General features: G+C 43.5%; 2 protein-coding genes across 5 annotated transcripts in view; both read left to right on the top strand.

Moving 5' to 3' along the window:
- Positions 1-40: 40 nt before the first annotated feature.
- Positions 41-9,820, top strand: ppp1r2 (protein phosphatase 1, regulatory (inhibitor) subunit 2). Its single transcript, XM_030372755.1, has 6 exons — positions 41-432; positions 4,420-4,527; positions 4,908-4,991; positions 6,574-6,677; positions 8,615-8,845; positions 9,519-9,820. Exons 1-6 carry the CDS (start codon positions 302-304, stop codon positions 9,536-9,538), a joined length of 678 nt encoding a protein of 225 aa, XP_030228615.1. The 5' UTR covers positions 41-301; the 3' UTR covers positions 9,539-9,820.
- A 3,002-nt stretch (positions 9,821-12,822) lies between these two features.
- LOC115555096 (arf-GAP with coiled-coil, ANK repeat and PH domain-containing protein 2) overlaps positions 12,823-25,375 on the top strand; it is a 49,554-nt gene continuing 37,001 nt past the window's right edge. For 2 of the 4 annotated variants that reach the window (XR_003978815.1, XM_030371766.1), the window contains exons 1-2: positions 12,823-13,216; positions 23,555-23,612. Coding sequence is in view for 1 of the 4 variants with exons in the window: in XM_030371766.1 (XP_030227626.1) it covers positions 13,164-13,216; positions 23,555-23,612 (111 nt within the window). In the remaining 3 variants the exon portion in view is untranslated. The remainder of the gene's footprint in view (positions 13,217-23,554; positions 23,613-25,375) is intronic. The other 2 variants (XR_003978817.1, XR_003978816.1) reach the window with 1 other exon arrangement.

Consider the following 25,375-nt stretch of genomic DNA (forward strand, 5'->3'; position numbering starts at 1 on the left):
GACTTCTCGCGAGATTGAAGGTCCAAGAAGACAGAGCCGCGCGAAGGTAGTGCCTTGCTTGGCAGTTGTATGCGTATGATGTGCGCACTGTCAATGTGTGCAGCACAGGAATGATAGATTACTCTCAACTTTGTTCAAGAGAGTAGAGTTATGAGGATGTGTGCATATAAAACGTAACTGGTCCTCGGTTTATGGTAGTCAAAACTGAATTAATCTATAAGGAATTGCGTTCTTCTAAGAAATTGCTACGAGACAATTTGCCTACTTTGAGAAAACCGGCGGCGGTCACACAGCGTGTGGAATGGCAGCGACACGACCGATTAAAGGTATCCTGAAAAACAAAAACAACGAGACGAACATCAAACCCCTGCCCGAAGATGTGCCCTCGGAAAACCCCGAAGAAACGCCCGGACTTTCTGAGGATGACCAGCAGTAAGTCACACGCCAACTAACTTCAGCCCACACTCCTAGCCAAGGCTGCTAGCTAAACACTTGTTAGCCGCCACCGGTGGTCCAACGAACTGCGGTTATGTCGTTAAACGTATTCCATCATTGCTCCATGTATGTAGAGTTCACTGTATGTGTAGTTATTGCAAAGTCTATGTGTGTTTCATGGTGCTCATCCCTGCTCTATTGGACGAGCGAACCTAATCAGTTAGCTAGATGTGCAGAGAATAAGCAGGCAGGAGCTAACAGCAGCGGTGGTGACAGGGGCGGCACAGTCACGTTACGATCCATATCTGTAACTAGGCAGTAGACACTGTACACTTGCCTTTGGGGCCCGTTTCTACAAACACCTGGTTGTTCCTGACCATTTCGCTACCGGTCAGCAAACAACTCGAGATTACCGTCTTTCATACCAAACATATTCCACGGCAGTAAGGCAAGCCCTTTCAGGTTTCATCGTTGACAATGTTTGGTTCTGGTAGAGCCATACTAGTGATGCGCAGATCCAGTAACGTTAGTGATGTACAGTACATGTTGGCCCGGTTATTGACCTGAGTTCCCTCGTTAGATTGGCCAGCAGTTTAATGCAAATCACCCATTATTGGGAGATGTCTTTGACTGCTGATATATTTTTTGATTATTATTAATAGTTCAGAACTAGTATTATAATAAATACAGAACAAATTAAATCAGTGAAAGTGTAATGTTCAGTGTTTGACCTCTTCTTATACATCAGTTTACTCTTAGCCAGTGGATAATCTAACCCTTGAACTTACTAAAAGTAAAACCTGGCAAAGCATTTGTTGGGAGCATTTACAAGCCCTTGTAGGGTATAGTGTAGAATGTTATGTTGTCTTTAGCGTTGTTTCCTTTTCTCCTTCTCGAGATGTTATTCGACAGCCTTTGGCTGAACTGCCCTATGAGAAAATAGGTCACGCTCACGCAAGATGGCAGATATTAATATATTCCATTCCCGATAGTGACACCATTTTTTTCTGTGTTGATACGAAAATAGTCTGAAGAAAATAGGATGATGTGTGTTACCAGGCAGCACTAAATACAAACTGCACAGTAGCTGCACTGTAGCATGCTAGAACCAGCATGGTGGAACGAGCTCTCCACTGACAGGACAGCAGAAACCCTACACATCTTCTGTCGCAGACTGAAAGCTCACCTGTTAAGACCGTGTCTCGGCCAATGAAAACAACGAAAACCGCAACAACAACTCTACCTCTTATTTGTTAAATGTAGCACTAAAGAATATTGCTTTTTTGGGGGTGTATCTTCATGGTTGAATACACCTATCGTAAGTCGCTCTGGATAAAAGTGCCAGCTGAATAAATGTAATGCAGGTTTTCAGCTAGTTAATAAGGACTGCTTCTGCTTCGTAGGAGACGTGTCTGACCTTGGAAAGACTTTGACTGACTTTCAAAAGGTATTGACCATGATGCAAGGTTGTGCCAACAAACCTAAAACAATATGCTCTATTGTAGGGCATTGAATTGCGGCCAATGCAGCTTCAACAGAATGTAATTTATTATGAGCAGACTGTCAACAGACAATTTCCTTCTGCTTCTTTTTAACCTTAACCTTAATGACCGAAGGATTTAGGGCTTTCAATAAACTAGTTTATTTTGTTATGTTTGTTTGTTTACTTTTATTATCAAGAGAAGCCAAAGTTAATTCTGCATTTATTATTCTTAAAATACCGAAAGACAGGCACTGGCAAATTAAACCAGGTTCTACTTTTTAATCAAACTTGACTCCAGTCCACCTGTAGGAAATTACATCCTATTTATGAATAAATATTTTAAAAGCTGGTTTTGGGGTACCTGCTGGTTAAGGGAGACATTCACATTAACATTTCTCTAAACCTGTTACTCAAACTCTTTATTGTTTGAACGACTGAATTCGATGGGCTGACATCTTTTTTTTCCTATTGGAGCCCTGTTTCTTGCCTTCAATCAACCAACCATTATCGTTGTTCCTTGTCATGCATATTTAATTCCATACAACAATGGTTTGTGTGTTTGGAGAAGGACATGCGCTTCTGTGAAACTGTATCTTTCCTTCACTATCTTTCAAGCCACATATGCTGACAGCTTGGCATCGGCACGCAGTAAAGCTAGACTATATTGTGAAGGAACAACCCCCTACCAGGACATTTTATCCTGGTCATCGATGCCGACTGAGGGCAACTGAGGGCACTTGACTTAAAAAAAAATCCATCTTACAAATGGGATAATAAATGAAATCAGACAGGTCAACAATAAGTTTGAGAGTTTGTCCTGGTATACACTCTTGTTCCTCTGTAGGGTTAGGTATAACACTCTTTTGATACTGTGCCAGGATTGGTTAAAGTTGAGTTGAATTATACAAGAGAAATATTTGGGGATAATTTGTATTCATAATTGAAAGATATCATAAGGAACCACCTGTCTATCAGCCTAGGGAGGGACGTTGACCTCGTGCTCTGACTCACTAAATAATTCTGAAAGACCTCATCTCCACATGCCCAGGTATTTTGAGGATGATATTCCTAAATAATTAACCTCAGCAATGCCCTTTTGCCTGCAAAATATGTAAAGATACGCTTATAAAACTCACCAGAAACCTGGCGAGATCTGCTTAATCCTAACCACACCAGCCAACAAGGTCCTGCATGTCATGTTCCTGTGTGTCCATTTCTTATCTCTCAGGGATCCGTTTGATTGAACCCCTCCGAAGTGAACACACTAGAAACGGCAACATCGGAGACCTTTAGACCCTTTCCACACCACTCACTCTGAGACAATGCCACCCGATAGTGCATCTCGGCTAACCATGGCGCCAGCTCACTCCAGTTAATGAGTTCTTCTCAAGCAAGACCTACCCTTCTGTCGGCCACCTCGGAAGGATGCTCTGCAAAGCATAGGCAGGAATACGTCTCTATATTTAGTCCCTGATGCTAGTCTCTGCCCTTCAGGGGAGTGCGATCCACTTCTCTCGCAGATGGAGGTTGCGTCATCCACGCTCATTTCATTTCACTCGTTAAATTACAGATTATACCACTGCTGACTGGATTTGTAGTGGAACGGAGGCCCGTGGTGGTTGTGAGTCACGTACACCCGACAAGGCTGGTTGGAGCTCAGGTGTGCGAATTTACAAAGTAATTTCTTAAGTGTAATTATAATGGTTACGATCTGCCTACTTGCATACTTTACCCCCCCCTCCAGGGCGGTTCAGAGTCTCAGCCACACAGCATGTCCTCAAGGCCCCCCACTGATCAATTCCAATATTGATGCTAACCTGCCGAGCTCTGACTTTTCCTCCTTCCTCTTCCTTCTGAGGCTGCCAAGAGAGGCTGTTCATAAGCGCCCTCACCGTGCATTGTGATTAGGGGATAACCCCGCCCTCCCCAAGCTGACTGGGCTGTGTCTAGAAAAGCTCTATTTAAATTAAATTGAGCACTCGTGATTTGAAATGAAATCTCTATGGTTTTCTCCCTTGCCGTTAGTTTGTCTTTATTTTCTAAGGCAGACAGGGCCCTTTTCTAATTCATTTCCTTCATGGATTTCAAAGGTCAGTCTATTGTCTCAAACACAGCTGTGAGAATATGGTTGGTACAGGTTTCCCTTGAGCAGAGACCAACTCGGTTCAGTTGTCCAAATAAAAAGCAAACTGGAACAGTGAGACTTTTTTTATCCTGACTCAAGACTTTCTGCACAAAACGAGGGCTGCATTGCAAATAGTTTTATCCTCTTTCCCCAAGTATTTTAATATGCTTATTTGTTAATCAGTTTAGTTCTCTGTGGCGGCACCTTTCTGTCAAACATTCTTCCATTTATTAATGGCATTAATCACCATTGTTTCTATGTTTAGCTCTGTAGAAATGCTGGTGGTAACACTCCAATCCTTTTTAGTTTTGTTTTGGGTTATGTTCTTCCTCTGTGACCAACGTGCTTCCTCTGCCCTTCTCATCTCCTTCCACAGGAAGAAGTCCCAAAAGTGGGACGAGATGAACATCCTTGCGACGTACCACCCAGCTGACAAAGACTACGGTATGATGAAGATAGATGAACCCAGCACGCCCTACAACAGGTGAGGAGCTCCTCGCCTCTCTCTCCCTCCTTTCACTCTGCTGTCGTGTCTCCTCCTTCTTTGTCATCTTCTTCCCATCCCAACATTGACCAACCTTTGCCTGTCATGATTTGAATCGACTTTCTCTTCTACCTGATCACTCACTCACTCACTCACTCACTCACTCACTCACTCACTCACTCACTCACTCACTCACTCACTCACTCACTCACTCACTCACTCACTCACTCACTCACTCACTCACTCACTCACTCTCACTGTCTCATTCACCTATCATGCACAAACCCTTCCATTCTCTTTCCTCCGGTCTTTCGTTCCCTAAAAGGTCTCTGGTTCTTCTGTCATCTCATTCTCTGACGCCTCTCTGTGTGCCCTCTCAGGATGGTGGGTGACGAAGATGACGAGGGTGCCCTCAGTGACTCAGACGGTCACAGCGCGCCTACGGCCGACGACCTAGCCTCAAAGTAAGTATATGGAGGGAGGGAGGGAGGGAGGGAGGGAGGGAGGGAGGGAGGCAGGCAGGAAGGAAGGAAGGGAGAGAGGAGATAGAGCTCCAGTGTATATTGTCATCAGACTTTGATACCTGATCTCGCAGTTGATTGCCACAGCCAACCAAAAACAACCCCATTTGACCTGCATGTGTACGCAGCTATTCTCATGGTGAAAGTGCTTTGAAAGTTATTGTCTTATCAGCTACTTCGCTTTATCCTCTGGTCTCTCCAATGACGCACATGGTTGCGAGTCGTAGTGCCTTGCAAAGTGCTGCTTCTGCATACTGTTAGCTGTGTACACACTTTTGTGTTTACTATTTATTCTTTGGATTATCCTCCATCATCCGTTTTTCTATAATCGAAATGGGAGTATGATGTGTGTATGTGTTAGTTAAGTTAAGTAATCCTTTAGTGTCCCTTTTTTGGGGGAAATTCTTTCTTTACTTTTTGACCCATCCGGGACTCCTCCTTAACATGTGTTAAGGAGGAGTAAGGATGGTGTGACTCATCAGCAGCTGTCAGGGTAAACGGTAGCGCTAGCAGCAACTAGCAGTAGCAAGGCAGGCATCCAGGCCTGACCTGGCAGTAACTCATGGCTGAGCTGCAGCGTGAAGCAGCTGCTCTGTCAATGCCTGCAGCCCCGAGCTGCCCAGGCAGAATGCTGTCGCAGTCTACTGTACTCTGCCTCCTCTGCCTCCGAACGGACTGCAATATTGGGGGTTGTGTGTGTGTGTGTGTGTGTGTGTGTGTGCGTGTGCGGATGGGAATCATTTTGCTGCCGCGTCACAAAATAGTTTAAGCAATCATGTTTTTTAATGTGTGAGATTAATGGGAAGCCGAATGGGAGCTGTGCTGGATTCTAATAGTAGGACTTTGCTCCTGGCCACTGTGCTCATACAAGGTAGTGCATTATCCAGGAAGGGTGTGGGCCTGGGCTCAGTGCTACAAGAAGGGAATGTAAGACAGCTCCAGGCTCCTAAGTCAATTAGCTACATTTGATTCACCAAAAGCCTTTTTGATAGGCCTTGAACAGCTGCTCCCGCTCATCCTGCTGGTCACTTCACTCTTCTCCTCCTTGTCTGTGAATCATCTCCAACATTATATTCTTTCATTCTTATGTATTGCTCTTGCCACATTTTGCCGATCATTTTCTTGCGTTATTCCGACTTCGAGGCTGAATTGTTTCCTTTCCCCCTGGGTTCTCTCCATCTCAGTGGCTGTCTGCTGGTTCTCCCGGACTAATAGCCTCTCCCCAGGGCCATTGTAGCTTTTACTCTAACGGTTTGATTCTGCAGGCGACCATCCTTCTCTTTGTTCTGGAACCAGCATAAAACGTCTCTGTGTGATGGTCGCTTTCTTTCCTTTATTCAGGTTGACCTGGCAGTATATTCCACGGAGAATGGGGTTTGGGTTCATCGGTTTGCTGCGTGAGATCCCATCTCTGAATGAACACGCGGACAGACCACCGGGGACGCCTGGCTAGTCATGCGCCCCTCCCTGCTATATATTCTGTTTTAATAAGGCTTCTTCCATTTCCCCCATCCGTCTCTTTCAGGCTAACGGCAGCAGAGAACGTAGATCACCGATTCATGGGGGGGGAGGAGGAGGAGGGGAGCAGTGAAGAGGAGGAGGAAGAGGAGATAAGTGCTGAAGAACAAGGTACAGGACCAAACCAGGGTGTCCGCGCATCCTTAAAAAGTCTTAAATTCACGTTTCTAAATTTAAGGCCTTGAAAAGTCTTAAATTCGTTCCAAATGTTATATGCTGGTCTTAAATACTGTAACTCAAGGTCTTAAATTTGTCGGAGCATTATTCTTCTCGTTGGACTTTTCAGGAAGGACATATAGAGAGGCTTCTTTCTTGCTAGCTGCATATATAAATGATTATCTGCGTGCTTGCTAGCTAGTCTGCGACAATGGGTAGGTGAATGAGTCTCATTGAGTGACACGCATGCTATGCTTGGGTTATAATACAGCAGGATGCCCCCCACCATTGTGTGTTTTAGGTCTTAAATTTCATTCAAGGTGGTATTAAAAAGTCTTAAATTTGACTTGCTGAAATCTGCAGATACCCTGCAAACACACACAGACAGACAGACAGACAGTCACACACATACAATGAACTTTAGCCTTATACCGAACGTCTTGTCCGTATTACTCCCTCAGAGCGGTGGCGAACACACTGGGGCTGTCCCAAGTGAACAATGGCCCTTTTGGGACCACAGCCTCCAAGCCTTCTCCCTGTGTGTCTATCGGCCCTCTTCAAAGACTTGAGTCTCTAGAGCACTTCCTAGCCACACAGTGTGGACTGTGTTTAGTTTAGCTTGCCTGATGTCTCTCTAAACTGCAGACTGGTTGATTAGTGACGGACAGATGTCAACTGTCTCTTGGACTAGATTAGAAGGCTAACGTATCCTCCCAGACGTGATTGGCAGATGAGGCATCTCGCGCTACAATTTCCAAACTCTTTGATTTAGTGTACCGTTGTGTAATCTATTTATTCCATTTACACATTCAAGTCCAAAACATTCCCATCATCTCTACAGTAATAATGTGTTCAAGTTCTCGCACATGCTAGCACCCGACCATTACATGCACCCTCGGCCTCTCTGTCTTTCACTCAGGTCTCTCATTGTGAGTGTGGCCTCTAACGGTCTCCCAGCTAAATGTCGCTCACTTCCATATATGGTAACTGGGTCATATACTCTATCCACCTCATCATAGCTGGATGTCTCCCCCCAGCCCCAGTTAGCAGTGATGCTTTCTCTCAAATGATTGTTTACAAAAATAGACCCACTACAGATGCCCGGTGTCGTCTGTAGTCAGACTGCTTTTGAAGTTGCTTCGCCTTCCATTCTTTTTATATTTCTTATATAACCCCGTTACTCTCCTCATTGAGTGATGTTTAATCCTAGCATCTCAAACCACTTCTTCATCATCATGGATTTGTAGTAATGTAGCGTATAGTAGCTTATAGCAGATTACAGCAATATGTTGATGAATCCATTAGATAGATCAACCCTTTACATTGCAATATAAGTAGAAGCAAGGCATCAGGAAAAGGGATCTGGCTCCATACAGGGGGGGGTTAATCTGTAACTTCACCTTGTTATGTTATTGAAAACATTACTCATTAAGTTGTTAGCAGTCAACATGGAAATGTCCACTGTAACTATGGTGAAAAGGAAATATTTATATGTCTCAAAACCAAAACCGAAAAACGGCAACGGTGGACCGGATGGCAGCGGGTTCACCCGTATCAGGGACTGGTCGTAAAATGTTGGTGATTAGGTCGGAGAGATCACTCTTTACTGAGGCACGGCCGTGAAAGGGCGGGAAGAATTGAGTCTGCAGTTCAAGTTCTGTGTTTGCGTTGGCAAGACACAAAAAAAGTGTCACTGCTTTTTTTTTTCCTGCCATCTATTTTTGCATTCTCTCTTATGTACCTCCTTCTCATTTTAAATTTGATGTACTAGTACTTTCTCTTTAGCCAATAGTGTAGTAGTTAGCAGGTGTACAAGTGTTAATAAGCCCCAATAATGCCGCTGCACACCAGCTGTTGGTAACCCACTCCAAATGTCTCTCCCTCTCTCATAGCTAAGAGGTCACAGTTTCAGATGATGAGGAAGATGCACTACAACGAAGGCATGAACATCAAGCTCGCCCGTCAGCTCATCGCCAACGAGGATGACGAAGACGAGGATGAGGACGAAGACGAAGAGATGAGGGACGTGACGGAGGAGGTGGCCACGGCAGCAGAACCAACAGAGGAGAAGGAGGAGAAGGTGGAGGAGACGGAGGAAATCCACGTTGACCCTCCGCAGGAAGGTGAGGAAGAGTTCTGGCCTTCAGGAACGCTTCAGTAGTTGTGCTCTCGGCCTCTTTCGTTCATTTGCACTCAGTCACTATGTGACTCCCCCTGAACGTCTGATTGATGGAGCAAGTTAAGCCGGGCGACTCAAGACAGGATTTTGATTGGCTGTCAGCATTGTCACTCACAGAGATTAATGCGTAGCTCCAGATTGACATGGGTGAATCGGTGCCATTGTTATATTTACATCCACGGGTTTATTCAGTCCGCCAGGATATCTTTCTAATTTTTGTTAGATCACTGAGCATTTGTTGTAAACTCTGTTAGTTTCACCATGACTCGGTCATTCATGACCTTCCGTTTAAGCAGGCAGATTTTTGACACAGGTAATCTATGCTGTATCCCAGATATTGTGGAAAGGTTGGCTCAGAGGGAATACAGTAACTGAATCAAAATGGTGGTCTTGCATGAAGCGACACAAACATTGCGAAACCGTTTGATTTAAAGCTGTCAAACTTTAGCTTATCTTGTTATCATGTAACCATTAGTGTGCTCCAATCCCTGTAGTTCAAGGCAAAATGGACCTCATCACTTGACGAATAGCGTAACAGAAAGACTATGATTATTGCTTTTGTTTTCTTCATTTTTCTGTCATGTGTCTCTCTAACGCTCTTCTCTTCTGGTTCCTAGCTGAATCTCTGGACTCCTAGGAGTGGAATTCCTCGCTCTGTCCCTGTGTTATCCTGCTCATCTCTGCTCTGATCCAGACGGACTACTCCGCTACTGTACTCGCTGTCCTGGTGTTGCACCAACCAGCCGACCACCAAGTCCACACCAACTATAATTCAACACCTTCAACAGCCAATAACATTGCCGGCCTGTCGTCCTTGTCTACAACTCCTTTAAATAACGTAACAATGCAGTGCAATACACCCCTTAAAAAAAAAAAAAAAAGTGTTTTTGACCTTTTACTTCTGGAAGAGATGCTAATGCAGACAACTGACTTCCACTGTTGCCAAGAAGCCTATTCGTTTCCCTTTCTGACCTCTCTCACACTTGATTCGCGCCAAGGACTAAGAACCGGGACTTGTCCCCGAGCTCCTTTTTAAAGACTGTGCTGGACCACTGATTGTTATGAAGCAGGTAGCCCTCTCCCCTCCGTCGTGGAGCAGAGTGGGCTTGCTGACCAGATCCACTGTCTCTCCACAGCAGCCCTGTCGACGCATGGCCCTCTGCATTATTTATCTCAATGGTGGTTGCAGTAGTGAGTAAGGGTTCCATTTATTTATGACCCATAACCTGGCTCTCCTTTTTTTTTTCCCATTCCCCACACAGTTTTTATATAAATCACCTTGGCGAGTTTTCTTGTGTCCTCATAGTATGACTCATAATAACAATGATAATGCCAATTAGCACTCTATGGTTATGAAACATAATGCCATTCGATTAAGATTGTGTGTGACCATATCTTTATTCCAGTGTGTTATTCATGACCAATTATAGAGGCTTCTGATTAACCCTATTTGTAATTGGACCTATTATTATTTCACCTCTACTTGATAACCAGCAGAATTTTCACGACTAAAATATAAATATATGTATTTAAAATATATTGAATCAATCTCACTCATGAACGATTTATAGCATGGCTTCCCGGTTAAAATCTGAATTCCAATACAGAACAATCCCTTTCCTTGCCGCTGCAGTAATGCGCTCCAATGCATCTCATCTACTTATCCCTCATAAATCAACTTCTCTCTGTTAAGTATGGAGCATTCTGTCAGTTCAGAATGTCATGTCTCGCATGTTATGCAAGACATGTCAACAGGAACTTTGCTCAAATGTAAAGCTCAAGCTGTAAATTATTATAAATTATACAAACTTACGGTTAAATTAAATCAGCATTCTCATAACTGGTGGGGCTATGTTGCCCCTGATGGTGTATCTTCTTCGACATTTGGAGGACTTTTTTTTTTTTACAGGATGAATTAAATTGTTGTAATGTAAAGCTGCCGGTTGTTGCATTTGCCTTGTCTTAAGTTCCCAGCACAAGTCTTTCTGCTGGTTCTGTGAAGAGAGAGCTTTGGAAGGCTCTGGGAGAGTAAGAGATAGAGACTGTCTTAAGTGCTATTTAGCCCTTCTGTCATATTAGAGTTTAGACAAGAGGAAAATACCACTTGTAATTTAACTTATGTTCAAAAGATTCAATGTGGAGGAAGGTCTGAAAGAGTATAGAAAGCACATTTTATGTAATACAAAGGTCTTGTAAAGATGTGAAAAGGGGTTTTCATATAATGCTATATTAAATGTAGTTGTACGCACTGTTATAACCGGATATTACATATTGCCCTTAAATGTGTGATTGCCCATTACTGTGTTAATTTATTTGAACCCTAAGCATGTCTTGTCATATATTTTAAAAGCTTCTCTCTACATGCATCTGTCCCTCAGGCCTTATGCACACGTCAGAAGACTGTTTGTTGGTCATTACACAGATTGGGCCGCCATATTGAGTTTGAGCCTTGTGGCTTTAAGGAGTAGTATTAGAGCTCCAAGAGCAGAACACTGAATCACTGAGCTTACATTAAAGCTAACACTTTACTTGCATTTGTTCTGAAAATATCCGTTTAAACTCTTGAACTCCTGAATATATCCAGTGGTAGACCAAAACTAAGTTCAAAGCATGATGTTGACATGCATACATGGTTTAGGAACATTATTGATACAATTATCTGGATTTAATATCTGAACCATAATACAAGTAGGTGAGTCTGCCTGGCTAGGAATTTGACTTAAATACAATTACTGAAACTCGAATCTTAAAATTACTTCATCTTTGTGTGGCATGCTTCTGTTTCTTTATGATTTACGAGTGGATAATGCGTGATCGAAGCTGTATCTATTGCTCCCTCTTCACTCAGATTCTCAATCTGCTATAGCTCATACTGGATGTGGCTTAAATCTGACAAACCTCTTATTCTACGTGTGACTTGTTGCAAAAAGGATGCTTAAGAGTTTTGTTAACTTTGTTACTTGAGATAAAAGGATCGACTGCGCACACATTTATTCACAAGTTGACTTTAACCTCAAGATGGAGATTGCAATACTTTACTGTATTCATGTAAGTGTGTATCAATCTACGCTATGGATATGCCATGCCCTCTTTCTCCTGCCCCTCACCTTGCTTTTGAAAGCTAAATATTTACCATGTTTTCAAACAAACACAGAAAATCATTGTCTCCTTTCGTGTGTCTCAAGATTGTCTGATTCATATGTTTTTGTATTTCGAATTTGCATGTACTTAATCACAAAGATGTGCATTTTTGTTTCTTCATTAAACAATCTTAGCAAAATCTATGTGACTCAGACCTATGTCATTAATTATATTACAAAATGCTAAAATGCATTAAGTTCCAACAGATACGGTTCCTAATTCAAAAGGCTTGGATGTATCAATGCCCATACATCTATTAATGCAGGATCACGTACAAAGTGCATTTTTAAAAATGTGACTTGCACCTGTGCTTGTGGAAGGTTTTCCTCAGGTCAATGTGTTGTGCTAACCCATGGCCACAAGGTGGCAGTTGGACACGCAAAAACAAGTTATCCATGGATTTACAACATTTATAAGCGGATAAAGCAACTAATTACTCAAAGTGGTGCACTGGTGTTGTTTTAACGTATGGCCATGGGTTGCCTACCAACGTTTGCTAAATTTCAGAACCTTTTTTTGTGATTCAAATTCGGATAGTTCATAATCCATTTATATGCAATATTTGACTGGTTAATTGCATTTCAGAATAAAAAAATGTCCAAGGTTATAAACATATCAGATGTTTAGCACAACCTTAAACAGAGAAACACTTCAAACAGCGTAACAACTATGTAGTAGTCCGCTCGCCCTCGAGCTGGGAGCGGTCTGATTGGCTGTCCCGCGAAGCATTCAGAAAAGCGCCTCTCGCCCTCTAGGATCTGATTGGGTGTCCCGCGGAGAATTCAGGAAGCGCCTCTCCGCTCCTAGTGAAGGAACGGGAACGGACGCTTCCACTTCACTAGCGGCTATGACCTAGCGACTAGAGACACACTTCGTTGTTTTTTTAGCCACTTCCACTGACTTTTCCTGTAGAGTCGATAGAGACAGACATTTAAAATCTACACGTCTATGGTTGAATTGTCAGATATTTGTATTTAGAGCAAGCTAGCCGCGCTGGCTAGCTCGCAGTGTGACAGACAGTTTGACATCTCGCAGGGATTAGCGCCACAGTAGAAAGGTAACTAGACATTCCTGCCTGGATTACTGGCTTTGATCAAACATCTCTCCAGCCTGCAAGCAAAATGAAGATCGCTGTGGAATTTGAGGAGTGTTTGAAGGACTCCCCGCGATTCAGGTAAATATATTCAATGATGCTTTTTGCATTGGATTTCGTTAGGAAAAAAGTAACCAGTTTGCGTCTTGCAAATATAATCTGGTGTTAGTGGTCTCTGCCAGTTTTCTATTTTTATCTTGAAGAAAACTGGGGCCCGGGAAGTGTGTATGGGACCATGGAGGGGCTTGGGAAGAGTCGACTAGTTGGTTGCTCCACATGTACAATTGGGGTCAGGCTTGGTTGGTGCCAAATTAATTATGAAGACGACGTGTATTATTAATTTTGAATGAAATACGTGGCTTATATATTTTTTGTCGCTGAAATGCAAAAAGGTACAAGGCATTAGTGTTACATTTTGGATCGTCCTTTCCAAGTCAGGATACAGTGCTGCATGCATAGTTACACGTCATTTTGAAATTCAAAATGCAATGGTGACGTGTGACTGTTTTAAGATTTGCCTAACGTCACATGAAATCCATCTATTTGTTGATGGACCGTTTTTCGAAGTCCATAGACAAAAACCTAAAGAGGCGAGTAAGGCCTACACTTGCACTTTTCGCATATCATGGGTTTACCAAAACAATTCAGGAGCGGTTCCTCCCCTCCCTGTGCTGTCTTCTACTGCATCATTCCCTTGAAACCAGGGGTAGATGTCACAGAAGTTGTTCGCTTTTTCATTTTCTTGAAAGTCATATTTTAAACAACACCGCCCAGTCTGCTGTGAGAGAAGGAACGGGAGAAGAGCTGGCTTGTATCCGAGTTGTTGTTGTGGAAGTTCACCTTGTATAACGCCCTGTGAAAAACTGCTTTGGTGATTTGCTTTGCTTACTCATGTGGTAAGCAAGGAGCAAGTCTCAACTAATGTTGTCCCCTTACTTTACTTCGCTGCAGTGTATAACATCACTGTAAAGTTGTTCAATTGTATACATTAGCCTGATTCATTATTTTAATCTGAAGATGTACTTATGGTAACCAGATTGACTTGCAAGGCAAGAGGTCAGTTTCCTCTTTTTGTCGTTACTCAAGTGCAGGGTTTTCCATGAATTGCCTTGCACTTTGAGTTCCTCAATTTGCAACTCTTTATTTCGTATTGTTCATTAGGGGTTCAAGAGAATAGAATGCAGTTGAGGTTCCGCCTCTGAGCAGCTGGCTTGCATAGCAAGGCGAACTAGACCATTACCCTTTTGAAGGAGATCATAAAAAGGAGTTATTGGACCACAAAGTCCACTAGGTTCCTTGTGGGTCAAGAGGGCGGACCAAAGACATATGAAACCACACGTGTTCCACATCTTCTACCCCCACCACTGCTCTGTCTATTTTTCCGAACTCTTTAAGTTATCTTTGGCAGAGAAAAGGATTCTACTGCGACCAGGAGAGAAATCGCAACACCAAAAAGAATCATCATCAAACGCACACCAGAGCAGAGGAACTGTAACTGCTCCACATCTGTTTCCATTTTGGTGTTTGCTTTTAAATTTGCGCCAGAGAATATGGGGGCCCATCATGTGGAGAGGGTTGTTTTTATGTGGTGGTGTGATGGCACACCCACATTTTTCCCTTCGCATCCCCTGTTTTCGGTTTTAAGCTGTGTATGTAGTGACAGATGAACTACACTATCAAGCAGGGGTGTAGGAAGGAAGCACTATTAAAAAAAACAAAAAAACAATTGCTGAGCCTATTACAATTCTTACTACCGTTATTGCTGTTATTTGTTCACAATACAATAGTAGGTGGAGGAGTGAACAGAATAACCTTTTATACCAATCCTCAAAGTCATAACTGATTCATAAAATGTTACAGCCGTTAAACCAAGACATCTGTGTAATGATAACTTTGTATCGCTCTTATTCTTAAAAAAATGCTCAAAGCGCACTGCAACATAACAATCCTTGGATAGGTTATAGAAAACCAATGTTTACAATGTCCTTTTGTTGATGTCATTAAAATCATCCGATCGTATGCATGCTGGTAGTTATTGACAATGACGAACCTAAAGTACATTGCCTAATGCAGAGCTTACATCTGCAACTCATCCACAATAAGGATCAGTAGTCTCCAGTGAGTGTACTTCACTTCAGCCTCTTGAATGCTTACAAATTCATGGCGTGGCTAAGCAGATAAAGCTTAGCTTCATCTTCCTATCCGCGTTGCTCCGTCTCGTGTCAACAATGGAACAAGATCTATCGTTAAGCTGTTTCCATTGATGAAAAGACCGTGAGGGGCAAAAGTCCAATTTGATTTATAGCTATTCAATTTTTCTTTTGAATTCCTCCTATCGCCTTCAACTCATCTCAGAGTCTTCTTTGATCAAGAAAATCGATCCCCTCCATTGAACCATAACAACACAACACTTATGTTTTATAGTATATTATAGTATTATTAATATACAATCCTATAATTTATGAAATACATGAAACACCTTTTTAAAATTATCCATTTCTCATTGTCCTCAGCGTCAGGTTGACCGTTTTGACATTACCTTAATTCCATTTTGTTCAATATACTTGGGCGCATGATTCACATCATGTGAGGTCATATGGCAAATATTAATTGTCTATTTACCCTTAGTCATAGCTGTCACAGGAGCTGGGTTATATGGGAGTGTTGCAGGGTGCCAGGCCTGAGTGAGCAGTGCTTATAATTAGACTGGCGTACGTCTCCCCCGTGGAGACCAGTTGTTAGTATTTGGTATGCCTCGGTAGCCTTGGGTTCATTTAGGCTAATGAAGCTGCAGTCCATTACCTTTTTCAAACGGCCATTCATCAAGGCAGTTTAGCATTTGAGTGGCAACCGCTATTAAAGCAATGGCAAGCTGCACAGTCCTACCTCAAAGTCTTCCCAGTAAAACTAAATAACACAAGTTATATATGTTGCTGGCAGGTGTGTAACACCCTGCAGCGGTGGCTATAAGTCAACATCTGATGATAATGATATAATGCAAAATATATCCCGAAGCGAAACAGTAAAAGTGGTGGTGGAGGGGCGGATGCTGTGGCGGGTGGTGTTTGGTCGGTTTCCTGTCCTGATCGAGGGTGTGTCTTTGTACTGTAACGCTAACCAATGATGTGGAGGCTGCCGGAGAGCGGTTTGGGTGTGTTCTAGGGAGGACGTAGTCCATTGTGTAGCCTGATGGTATTTATTTTCCTACAGGACTGACTTCCCAGTAACTGTAGTAGGCTGACTCACTGTCGGCCGCGGTAGGCTCTTCGACATTGTCCTTGGCCTAACTCAACCTGTCTTACTGATGCATGACTCGCTCTCTAGATTTATCTCAGCGCTTGCCTTTTTGATTTTCATCATTCGGAATGATTGTACGGTTTAAGCTGGTTTTTCCACGACTATACACACAATCATCATATACTTTAACCTCTGACGATTCTTTCCTTTTCTGTCTCTTTTGGTTTAGGAGATTTTAGAAATAAACATGAATTTACTTTGATTCTTCTTCATGCTGCTTATTCGTGCCAAGTCAGTGAAATGCTGACTCTCTACACAGTAACATGGTCTCCCTCCGCCCCTTCATACCATATATGTCCACCTTCACAACTAATAATGGATCGAGGGCAGAACCCCCACTGATCCGTCTTACTCGTGTGCAATCCTGCCTTTTGAGATAATGACCTCATCTTGTTGACTATTGCCTGATAGTGTTTCACTCGTCCTGGCCCCCAAAACCACCCAGTTTACATAAGAGCACTCTGCTCTCTCTCTCTAACAATTACAGGACATACGTCATCACCACCACCACCACTCACCATCAGCCCTCCCTCCACTTTCCACCCAGGGGCCGCAGTGCGAAACAGTCACCACCGAAACTGTTTGGTTCTTAATATAGAACCGCAGAGAGGTGTTGCATGCGTGCAAGAGGAAAGAAATGCCCTATTGTTTTTATTTAATGGATGAATAAAAGCTATATTTATATTGCACTTTTCATGCATAGAGTCCAACTTCATGCGCAACAATTAAATGTAAACAATACATAAACACACACCTATTCAACAGCCAATATGTATTTGATCATATGGTGTTCCATATCGAATAAAGTTTTGTACATCAACGCAAGCACCCCATGAAGAATGTACATTTAAAACTATGACCATATGCATGTCAATTATAATGCCCTTGCAATAAAAACAGCCAGAAAACCTTTCCTTCGAGATAACAACGTACTAACCGTGTAAAATCCAACCAATGATATTGATTCAAAGTAAGAAATTGAAATTGACAGAAAAGTTGATGGGTTGATGGGTGATCGGTCCGACCTGGCGTGCCAGGCTCCCGCAGGGGTTCAATCAGCGTGCCTGCAGGCTGGTGGGTGACTAACCTTATTTTAATCCACCTCCTGCAAGGCAGACCGAACCGGGCCTCGGGCCGGCAGCTGGCTGCCTTGATAGGCCCATCGAGTCTGTGGCTCCCAGGTGAATCAATGCAAATTAATTCTCTTATCTCCATATTTATTCAAATTAGTGCTGCTTATGCTTTGATCAGCATGCCTGCGTGCAGGTGGAGGGGGAATGAATCCTCACAGACTGTTGTGTACTGTGTTAAGTGGGTTGATTAGGCTTTAGGGGATTAGGGGACCTCTTAGCCATGGAAATGGCTAAGAGGTCTACAACACACAATAGGTAATAATGGTAGGAATTTGACTTCTGCGCTATAATTACTGTAGCCCTGCCACACTCATAAAATGATTAAATTAATGGCTGATCCTCGTCAGGTTCATAAATTCCACTGGACCCCGGCCGGGGGAATACCTAAAGATTTAGTGTAACGCCCTCTCCTTCGACTCCCTCACTGAGCAGTACTGGAGGAGGGCTTCATGGGTCTTAATGCCTTTTATCTGTTGCACGTGGTAGGATTGGGTTATTCCCTTGCTGTTGAGAAGGTGAGCTCTTTTCTACGCGGCCATTCATAAATGAGACCAAATGCGCAGCACAACCCAAGGCAAGGTTTGGGAGAGATCTGACCCACGTATTCCCTCAGTGCTGCTGTGTAAGCGGCTCGTATCGTATGTTTTGAGTTTCCCTTTTCCCTCCTGGCCTAATGTTCTCCTTAAGGTCATACCTAAACTATAAACTATACTATACCGTCTTCCTTTTGTACCCATTATTGTAGCTCTATCCCGCTGCTCTGTCTTCCTTGCTTGTTTTCTCTTATCTTTGCCATGTTGGCAGTGTGTATTCTTTCCATCCCACCTTCCAAGACTCATGAATGGCAATGAGCCAACTGCTGGATGGGTATCAAGTGTGCTGGTCCCAACTGGCCCTCTTCAGCTGAATGAAGGGGGGGGGGGGGGGGGACTTATGAGTCCAACGGTTAGGTGATACAGGAAATGTATGCATAACCACAGTAGCTCTCCAGCCTTCCATATTCTGTTTGGCCTTGCACCAATTGAGTGGTGTGATGGATTGGTGCTAAGATTCCCTGAGGTGGGTTGCACCTATGTTGTGGTGCAATGCAATGAATTAGGGATGATATTGTCTCAGGACTGCCTTTTCTTCCTTATCGGACCGAACATGGCGATTATGCCGCAGAGACTGATTAATGGGTCTGTCACTCGGACATAGGGTTTCACGGATAGCAAAAACACAACTTCTCTTTCCAATACAGGGGGCTGATCGCTTCCTCCTCTTCCTCATATGTCTCCTCTCAGCCCGTCTGTCACCTTGGCCACCAACACGCCTTATTTTTAGATAGCACGCGTCTGATGGCTGATATTTGTCTATTCGGCGTCCACTGCGGTCTTGTCTAGCTTTGTGTTTTACACGTGTTCCTGCCCACATGAGGGTGTAACGTGATGGCTTTCTGCTGCTGTTGTGGGAATTTGGGTTGGCTGTTGATGGGAAAAACGTTGGCTTGCATTTGTGCGCAATTTATCGTGAGAACCTACCTTCCTGTGATCTCTCGGGAGTCTTCTGGGGATTATTATCTCAGCTGGCAGCGACAAGCATCATTAATGTCGGGCCTGTCTTCTGGACTTTCCATATCCATTGTATTTGTGAATGAATGGTGCAATGACATGATCTGGGATCTTCCCAAAGTTTGTGCTCCAACCCCCTTATGTAAAGCAGTCACGGGGTGGGGGGGGGTGGGTGGGGGGGGGGGGTCCTTTGCTGGCGATCTGTCATCATCAAGAACAGCGCATGGGCCGGAAAACAGACACTGCAAGGGGTCTTGCTTCCTGGTTCGGTGCAGAGATAGCCGACTGAAATATTTCTACAGGAGCTGGTCGTCTACATGATTTTAGTTTGACATCTTCACAGACACTTCTTTAGAGTTTACTACTTCTGGCTGGGTTTGTGTTAAGCCAATCACTCTTTCACAGATTCTCGCTTGAGCAACGTGGTTGAAACAAAGCGAAAGAAAGTGAAACGCCCAGTGCATCCAGATTTTGGCTCGACTGCATTCAGACTTCAGATATTAACCTAAAGTCATGCCAAGAGTGGACCTGAAAGACACTGACTTCCTTCGTCCTTTTGAAAAGTTACATGGTTGAATTGGGAAATAGCATTTATAGCACATAACATTATTTTTGGGGAACCCTGATTATTTGACAATGCAGAGTCAGTACATATCAAATCATTTTCCAAATTAAACCTTTGCACGTCCACATTTTCTTGGTGATTTGCGTTTTTTGCCACTGCATCTTAAAATTGTGTTGGATTTGGATAAACTGCCAAACTCTATTCATGAGCAAGGAAGCAAGTGCCTCACTTTTATCCACACGGATGAACACAGCACTTCATTTGTAATGGTAAAATCCAAAGGCTATACTGGTTAGGTTACATTGTCTAGGAGCAAAAACAAGCCCATAATTTCCCCTGTAGCTATGTAGAACCGAAAGTTAATTGATTTTCTATATTCCATCATGCCTGTTTTGCAAACATTATCAGGTTTAAATGAACTTTAACAACCAACAGCATGATACTGCTTTATGAGGTACATAATTTACTACAATGTTCCGCTCTCCATCGTTTTTTCAAAGAAATGTTTAAAGCCTGCAGCCATGTTGGTTCATTTGAAAGTTTAATGGGTAGAACATGTAGCTGGAGAAATTCCCAATCAGGGGAAGCTGTGAGTTGTTTTGAGCACATGATTAAACCATTAAATCACCGATGAGGATTGATAAAAAAGTGTCTATTCATGTCCAGCTCAGTTAACTCGCTAATAAGCTGTACAGTGTTAGTTGGTTTCGTCGTGTGATAGCAACCAGTTCAGTGGGGATGTTTAGTGGTGGCCAAGTCTGCAGGTGGAACTTTGCATTTAGTTATTCTAATGGTAAATATTATATATTATGTTGATATTCTATATTTAAATATTTTACTTCATTGTATTCTAATGTTACCTAATTTGACTATAGTCATGAGTCAAGACCTTGTTGCATGTTGGTATCCGTGCGAATCTGAATCTAGTTTTAATTTCTCCCTCTCATTTTTCTCTTTCTGTTTGTCTCTGCCCTCTTCTTCCTCTTTGCTAATTGGGCCGTAGTGCGATGAATAATCTCTCGTATCTATTCGGTGTCAATGTATTCAGTGCCGTTACTGTTCTGCATTCTCGTAGAGTTTCCAATGAGCATCAACGTTCTGCTATTCCTTCTTTCTTGGTATCTCTATCGCTCTCTCCCATTATATTTCCCAGTGCCACACTGTGTACTATAAAGATGTGTTTGTCTGTGTGTGTAATGGACATATATACTGTGTGTGTGTGTGTGTGTGTTTGTGCGCTCATTATCCATTTTCGTACTGGAAAATGTCCAAGGTAGGAAGCACTGGCTCAGATCAGCCCGCAGCACCTCCCCTCCCTCTCTTTTCCTCGTTCAGTTTAGTACCAAGCCAACTCCCGGAGGTTAGAAACGAAATGACAAAGGAAAAACATACTCTCATAGTTAGACTTAAAGCGCGGACTGGGTCACGCAGTTATTTGGGTTTCATTTATTCTGGAGTGTGTGACGATGCACATCTGCTCTACGTGAAGACTCGTGATATTTTCAGTGTGTCGTTTCTCGTGTCGGATCTGACAAGGCTTTTAGCGGTTGAAGGATTCCATTGCAAGATGACACTTTTTTAGTGTCGTCTACTAAATGTACTGCGTTGCAAAATAGCTAAAAGTCTGGCCTTTGCATTTTGCAGACTGGGTGGATAGGAAGAGGTGCGTTCAAGTTGTGTGTCTTGCCGATGTCACCTTGAGTGGTAATGCGTTGAGGTTTGAACGGTTTTCAAATAAAACCCGGCCTCCTTGCTTGTCTTTGGATGTTTGTACTGGCTGGTGCAGCCAATAGGCTCTGTCGTTGGCATAAGGCCAGCGCTATCAGCTCGGCTGGCTTGCTCAAGGGCACATTGGCCCTTTTAATGTTGGAAGCAAAGAGTGTTTCTTATGCCCCGCCACAGCTGGTCTGGTTATCTGAACATGGGAACTCCATAGCATTCTTTTGGTCATTAGTATGTTCATGGACAGAAGTGTTTGCTTTAAATATTTTAACTGAATACAGAGCTTTGTAGAATCCCAGAAGGTGCTGTTCTACTCTGCATTACTGCTTTGCACATCTTTTTTATCCTGATTGCAAATTAAGATCATTATATTCAGTTCATTCAAACTTGGTTTTATATGCCGCTTAACTTTATCCGAGGAAATTGACATCTTGGCATTACCAATAACCATGTCTCAACTGTATAACTTGTCATTATTTTTCCGCATAGTATTCCTGCTTTTGCTCAACTGAAATTGTTTCCCAGGCAAGGTTCCAAAGACTTAGACGTTTCGGTTGAGGTCCGCACTTTAGCTTGCTGATGAGGCAGAAGCAGCCTTTTTAATGACGCACCAATGTAATAGACTTAGGCCTGGAGGTTGTAACAAACGAAACGTCTTTGTACTGAGCAAGCAGCATTACATAAGCTTATCAAGGGGCCCCAGGGGCAGACTGATTCCATGAACAAGTCCTGCTGAATACACATGTAAAAAGGAAACGTGTTTTAGGCTTTACTAGGCCTTTACAATGGGATGTGTTATAAAGTCACCAATATTGTTTTGTACAAGCCCATAGGTTACAAGAGTATGATACACCAATCACAAACTCTTTCCTGGCATTACTGTTTGTGTGTGTGTGTGTGTGTGTGTGTGTGTGTGTGTGTGTGTGTGTGTGTGTGTGTGTGTGTGTGTGTGTGTGTGTGTGTGTGTGTGTGTGTGTGTGTGTGTGTGTGTGTGTGTGTGTGTGTGTGTGTGTGCGCACAGATGTTTGAGCCGGTCATGTGTACAGTGGTTAGAGATTTTAACAGCTGGATAGTGATAATATACCACCTGCTGGTCCACTGGGTGTCTAAACTCATCCAGTATTGATAAGCCTCAATGGACAACAACTGAAACCTGTGTTCCATTGCTCATCAGATCATCATCAAAATGCTGCAAAGCATTTGATCAAAACAAGTTTATTGATCAATCTGACCGCAAGGAAATCATGGCTCTTTTAGCATGGTAGAAAAAATGGATCATTACTATGAACTCACTCATCGATGCATCCATTCAACTGTTCATCTCAATTAAATACGCGACTAAAAGGCCCATCTTGTGTTGAACCCACACGAGAAGTTAAAATAACAGCTCCAATAGCAGAACAGCTCGTACAAATCACCAGCCTCACTTGATGGAACATTTTGATGGTGATGCCTCCTGAATCCATGTGCACATGTTCTACACATCAACGTGCGTGTGTCCGTGTGTGCGTGTGCGTGTGCGTGTGCGTGTGTAAAAGTGCAAACAAGCGTTCATATATCCATGTTGCATGAGCCCAACAGTGTATATACAAGATTGATGCCTCTATGTCATTATGTACGATACTGTTGGCTCGTTGTTCTTGCTTTTATTCGATCACATGTCCTAGCTGTAACTGTCAAAGATGAATGGTGCATCCCGCTATGATGGGTCGAGCCCAGCTTTCGTTGCCGTGGATTCTGGCATGCGGGCTGTATGCTGTGGTCCCCCTTGTAGCACCAAGCTGTCCCATGTGCCTCATCAGGCAAAACTTGTCAAATCTGATGCGTGGCCCTGTGTAGCTGCCAAACCTCGACTGCTTCTCAAGCTGGCTTCCTGTTTAACTGTCTCAGTGTGTAGGTGTCCAAAGCAGTGTGCACATGATGCGTCTTAATGCATGTATCATGGATACCTTCAATTTAGTAGTGTGTGGGACTGTGCAATATTCCTGAATTCATCTTATGGGATTGATATCATAATCTTGTATTTACTGTGATTCAAAAAAATTATAGCATGGATTTTCCCTTCAGTGTGTCTTATTGTCTTTTCACTGAAATGTTTTATCAATGCAAAACATATTATGAAATGTTTAACTGTTTCATTTTGTCCTTCCAGAGCCACCATAGAGGAAGTGGAGGGGGATGTGTGTGAGCTGGAATCCAAGCTTGACAAAGTGAGTATGTCCAGGAAATCCGTTAGATTCCGGTCACGGTAGTAAAGAGACCTTTTTATTTTGTGAAATGTAAATCCCCCATTGGCTTGATGACAGTCTAAAACAAATAAACATTACAGAGATGCATCAGTAGTCAGCCAGGTGTTTAGGAGAGACACATCAAGCCTATCTGTGGCAAGCCAAAGCTGGCCACCTGCAGGATACTGTTAGACATTGACTGCAGCTGGCAGATTGATGCCAGCATTCCCGCTTGCTACTGTATTATGTTCCCGACATAACACCTGCCTCCGCTTGGGGAACTGCCTCTATGTCAGTGCATGGGCGTGTGTGTACCATCTGCTTTAACTGATTCTATGATCAACAACATGATCTCAGCCTCAGTCTCACCCTCTCACCGCGTCTCACCCTCACCCTCGCTATGTGCCATACCTCATCCTCTCACCCTGTTTCCCCCTCACCATCTATCCCAGTCCCCCTTTTTCAGCCACACCCTTCTCTTTTCTCAATCCATCCTCTCCCTCTATCACCACCCACCCGCCTCTCTCTCTCTGTCACCCGTCCTCCTCATTACCCCCCTGACCACTCTCTCTCCATCACGTCCTTCTGAGCGTGACTCAGCTCCACTCTCATTTCCTCTCTTGTTCTGCAACTCCTATGTGTGTCCGTGTGCGAGTGTGCGTTCGTGTGTGTGCGTGTGTGTGTGTGCCCTTGAGTTCAAGAAGTAACCAGACGCTGTTATTGCCTTGGCCTCCACCCCAGACCTTAAAACGACACACTTTTTAATCAAGCCGATGATTAAAAGTCTTATTGTTCTCCATAAACCAGGATTGAGAAGGTGGGTAATAAGTCTTGTACCGTGGGGCCGCTGACTACGACAAGGCTGTTCACGGTCAGGGAGCAACGAGGCGGAGAGAATGAACACAAACAATCCCAATCCCATTCTTACCCACACAGGCCCCACACTTCACATGCACCTCATGCAACCCGACCGGAACACACGACGCACGGCCCCGCAGTCTAAACACACTTAGTTATTGCATTGTATGTATTCCTTGGGGAGTCCAAAATGTCAAAGCTAGCAGTCAACCATTCAGACCATCATATCCAAAACCCTCATTCTGAACATAGGCCTGTATTCAGATTTAAATCAAATTCGGGCACAGAAGCCCGGAACTGTGTTGCTTAAACATTTTAAAGAACCGTCAGTCCCCCGGGTAGTATTTGATCCCCAGCCAAACGGTGTGCCTACGGGTATATCATATGTCTATGAATCCAGGTGGATGCTTTGCCTTTCACAACACGCAACGTCTCTCCCTCCTCCTCGTCCGGGAACGGACGGCGTTGCCAGGGTTTGTTTGTTTTGGTGCTGACGTAACCATCTATTATCCCTGGCACCGATGAGTCAGAGGGAAAGACGGGGTTTTAAGCAGATCTTTCTCCTCCAGGATTAGTATTGAGTAGGTAGCTGCTGAGCCTGGCCAGCCCAGCTCATGCTACGGGTCCCACTGTGTGTGTGTGTGTGTGTGTGTGTGTGTGTGTGTGTGTGTGTGTGTGTGTGTGTGTGTGTGTGTGTGTGTGTGTGTGTGTGTGTGTGTGTGTGTGTGTGTGTGTGTGTGTGTGTGTGTGTGGTGCTTTAAGTCTGATGGAGCAGATGTCCAGGGTTGTAAGATGAAACCGGCCCTGGAGACAGAGGCCTGGCGAGCATTGCTTTAAGATGTTATTCACTTTGCTCGGTTTTTATCTTCATCTTCCATCAGTGTATC

This window comes from Gadus morhua, chromosome 12 (genome assembly GCF_902167405.1).
Source record: "Gadus morhua chromosome 12, gadMor3.0, whole genome shotgun sequence".
Lineage (NCBI taxonomy): Eukaryota > Metazoa > Chordata > Actinopteri > Gadiformes > Gadidae > Gadus > Gadus morhua.

Coding starts and splice junctions, on each gene's coding strand:
- ppp1r2 (XM_030372755.1), top strand. CDS start 302: ATGGCAGCGACACGACCGATTAAAGGTATCCTGAAAAACAAAAACAAC. Junction 4,992..6,573: donor GCCGACGACCTAGCCTCAAA/GTAAGTATATGG, acceptor CGTCTCTTTCAG/GCTAACGGCAGCAGAGAACG. Junction 8,846..9,518: donor CGTTGACCCTCCGCAGGAAG/GTGAGGAAGAGT, acceptor TCTGGTTCCTAG/CTGAATCTCTGGACTCCTAG.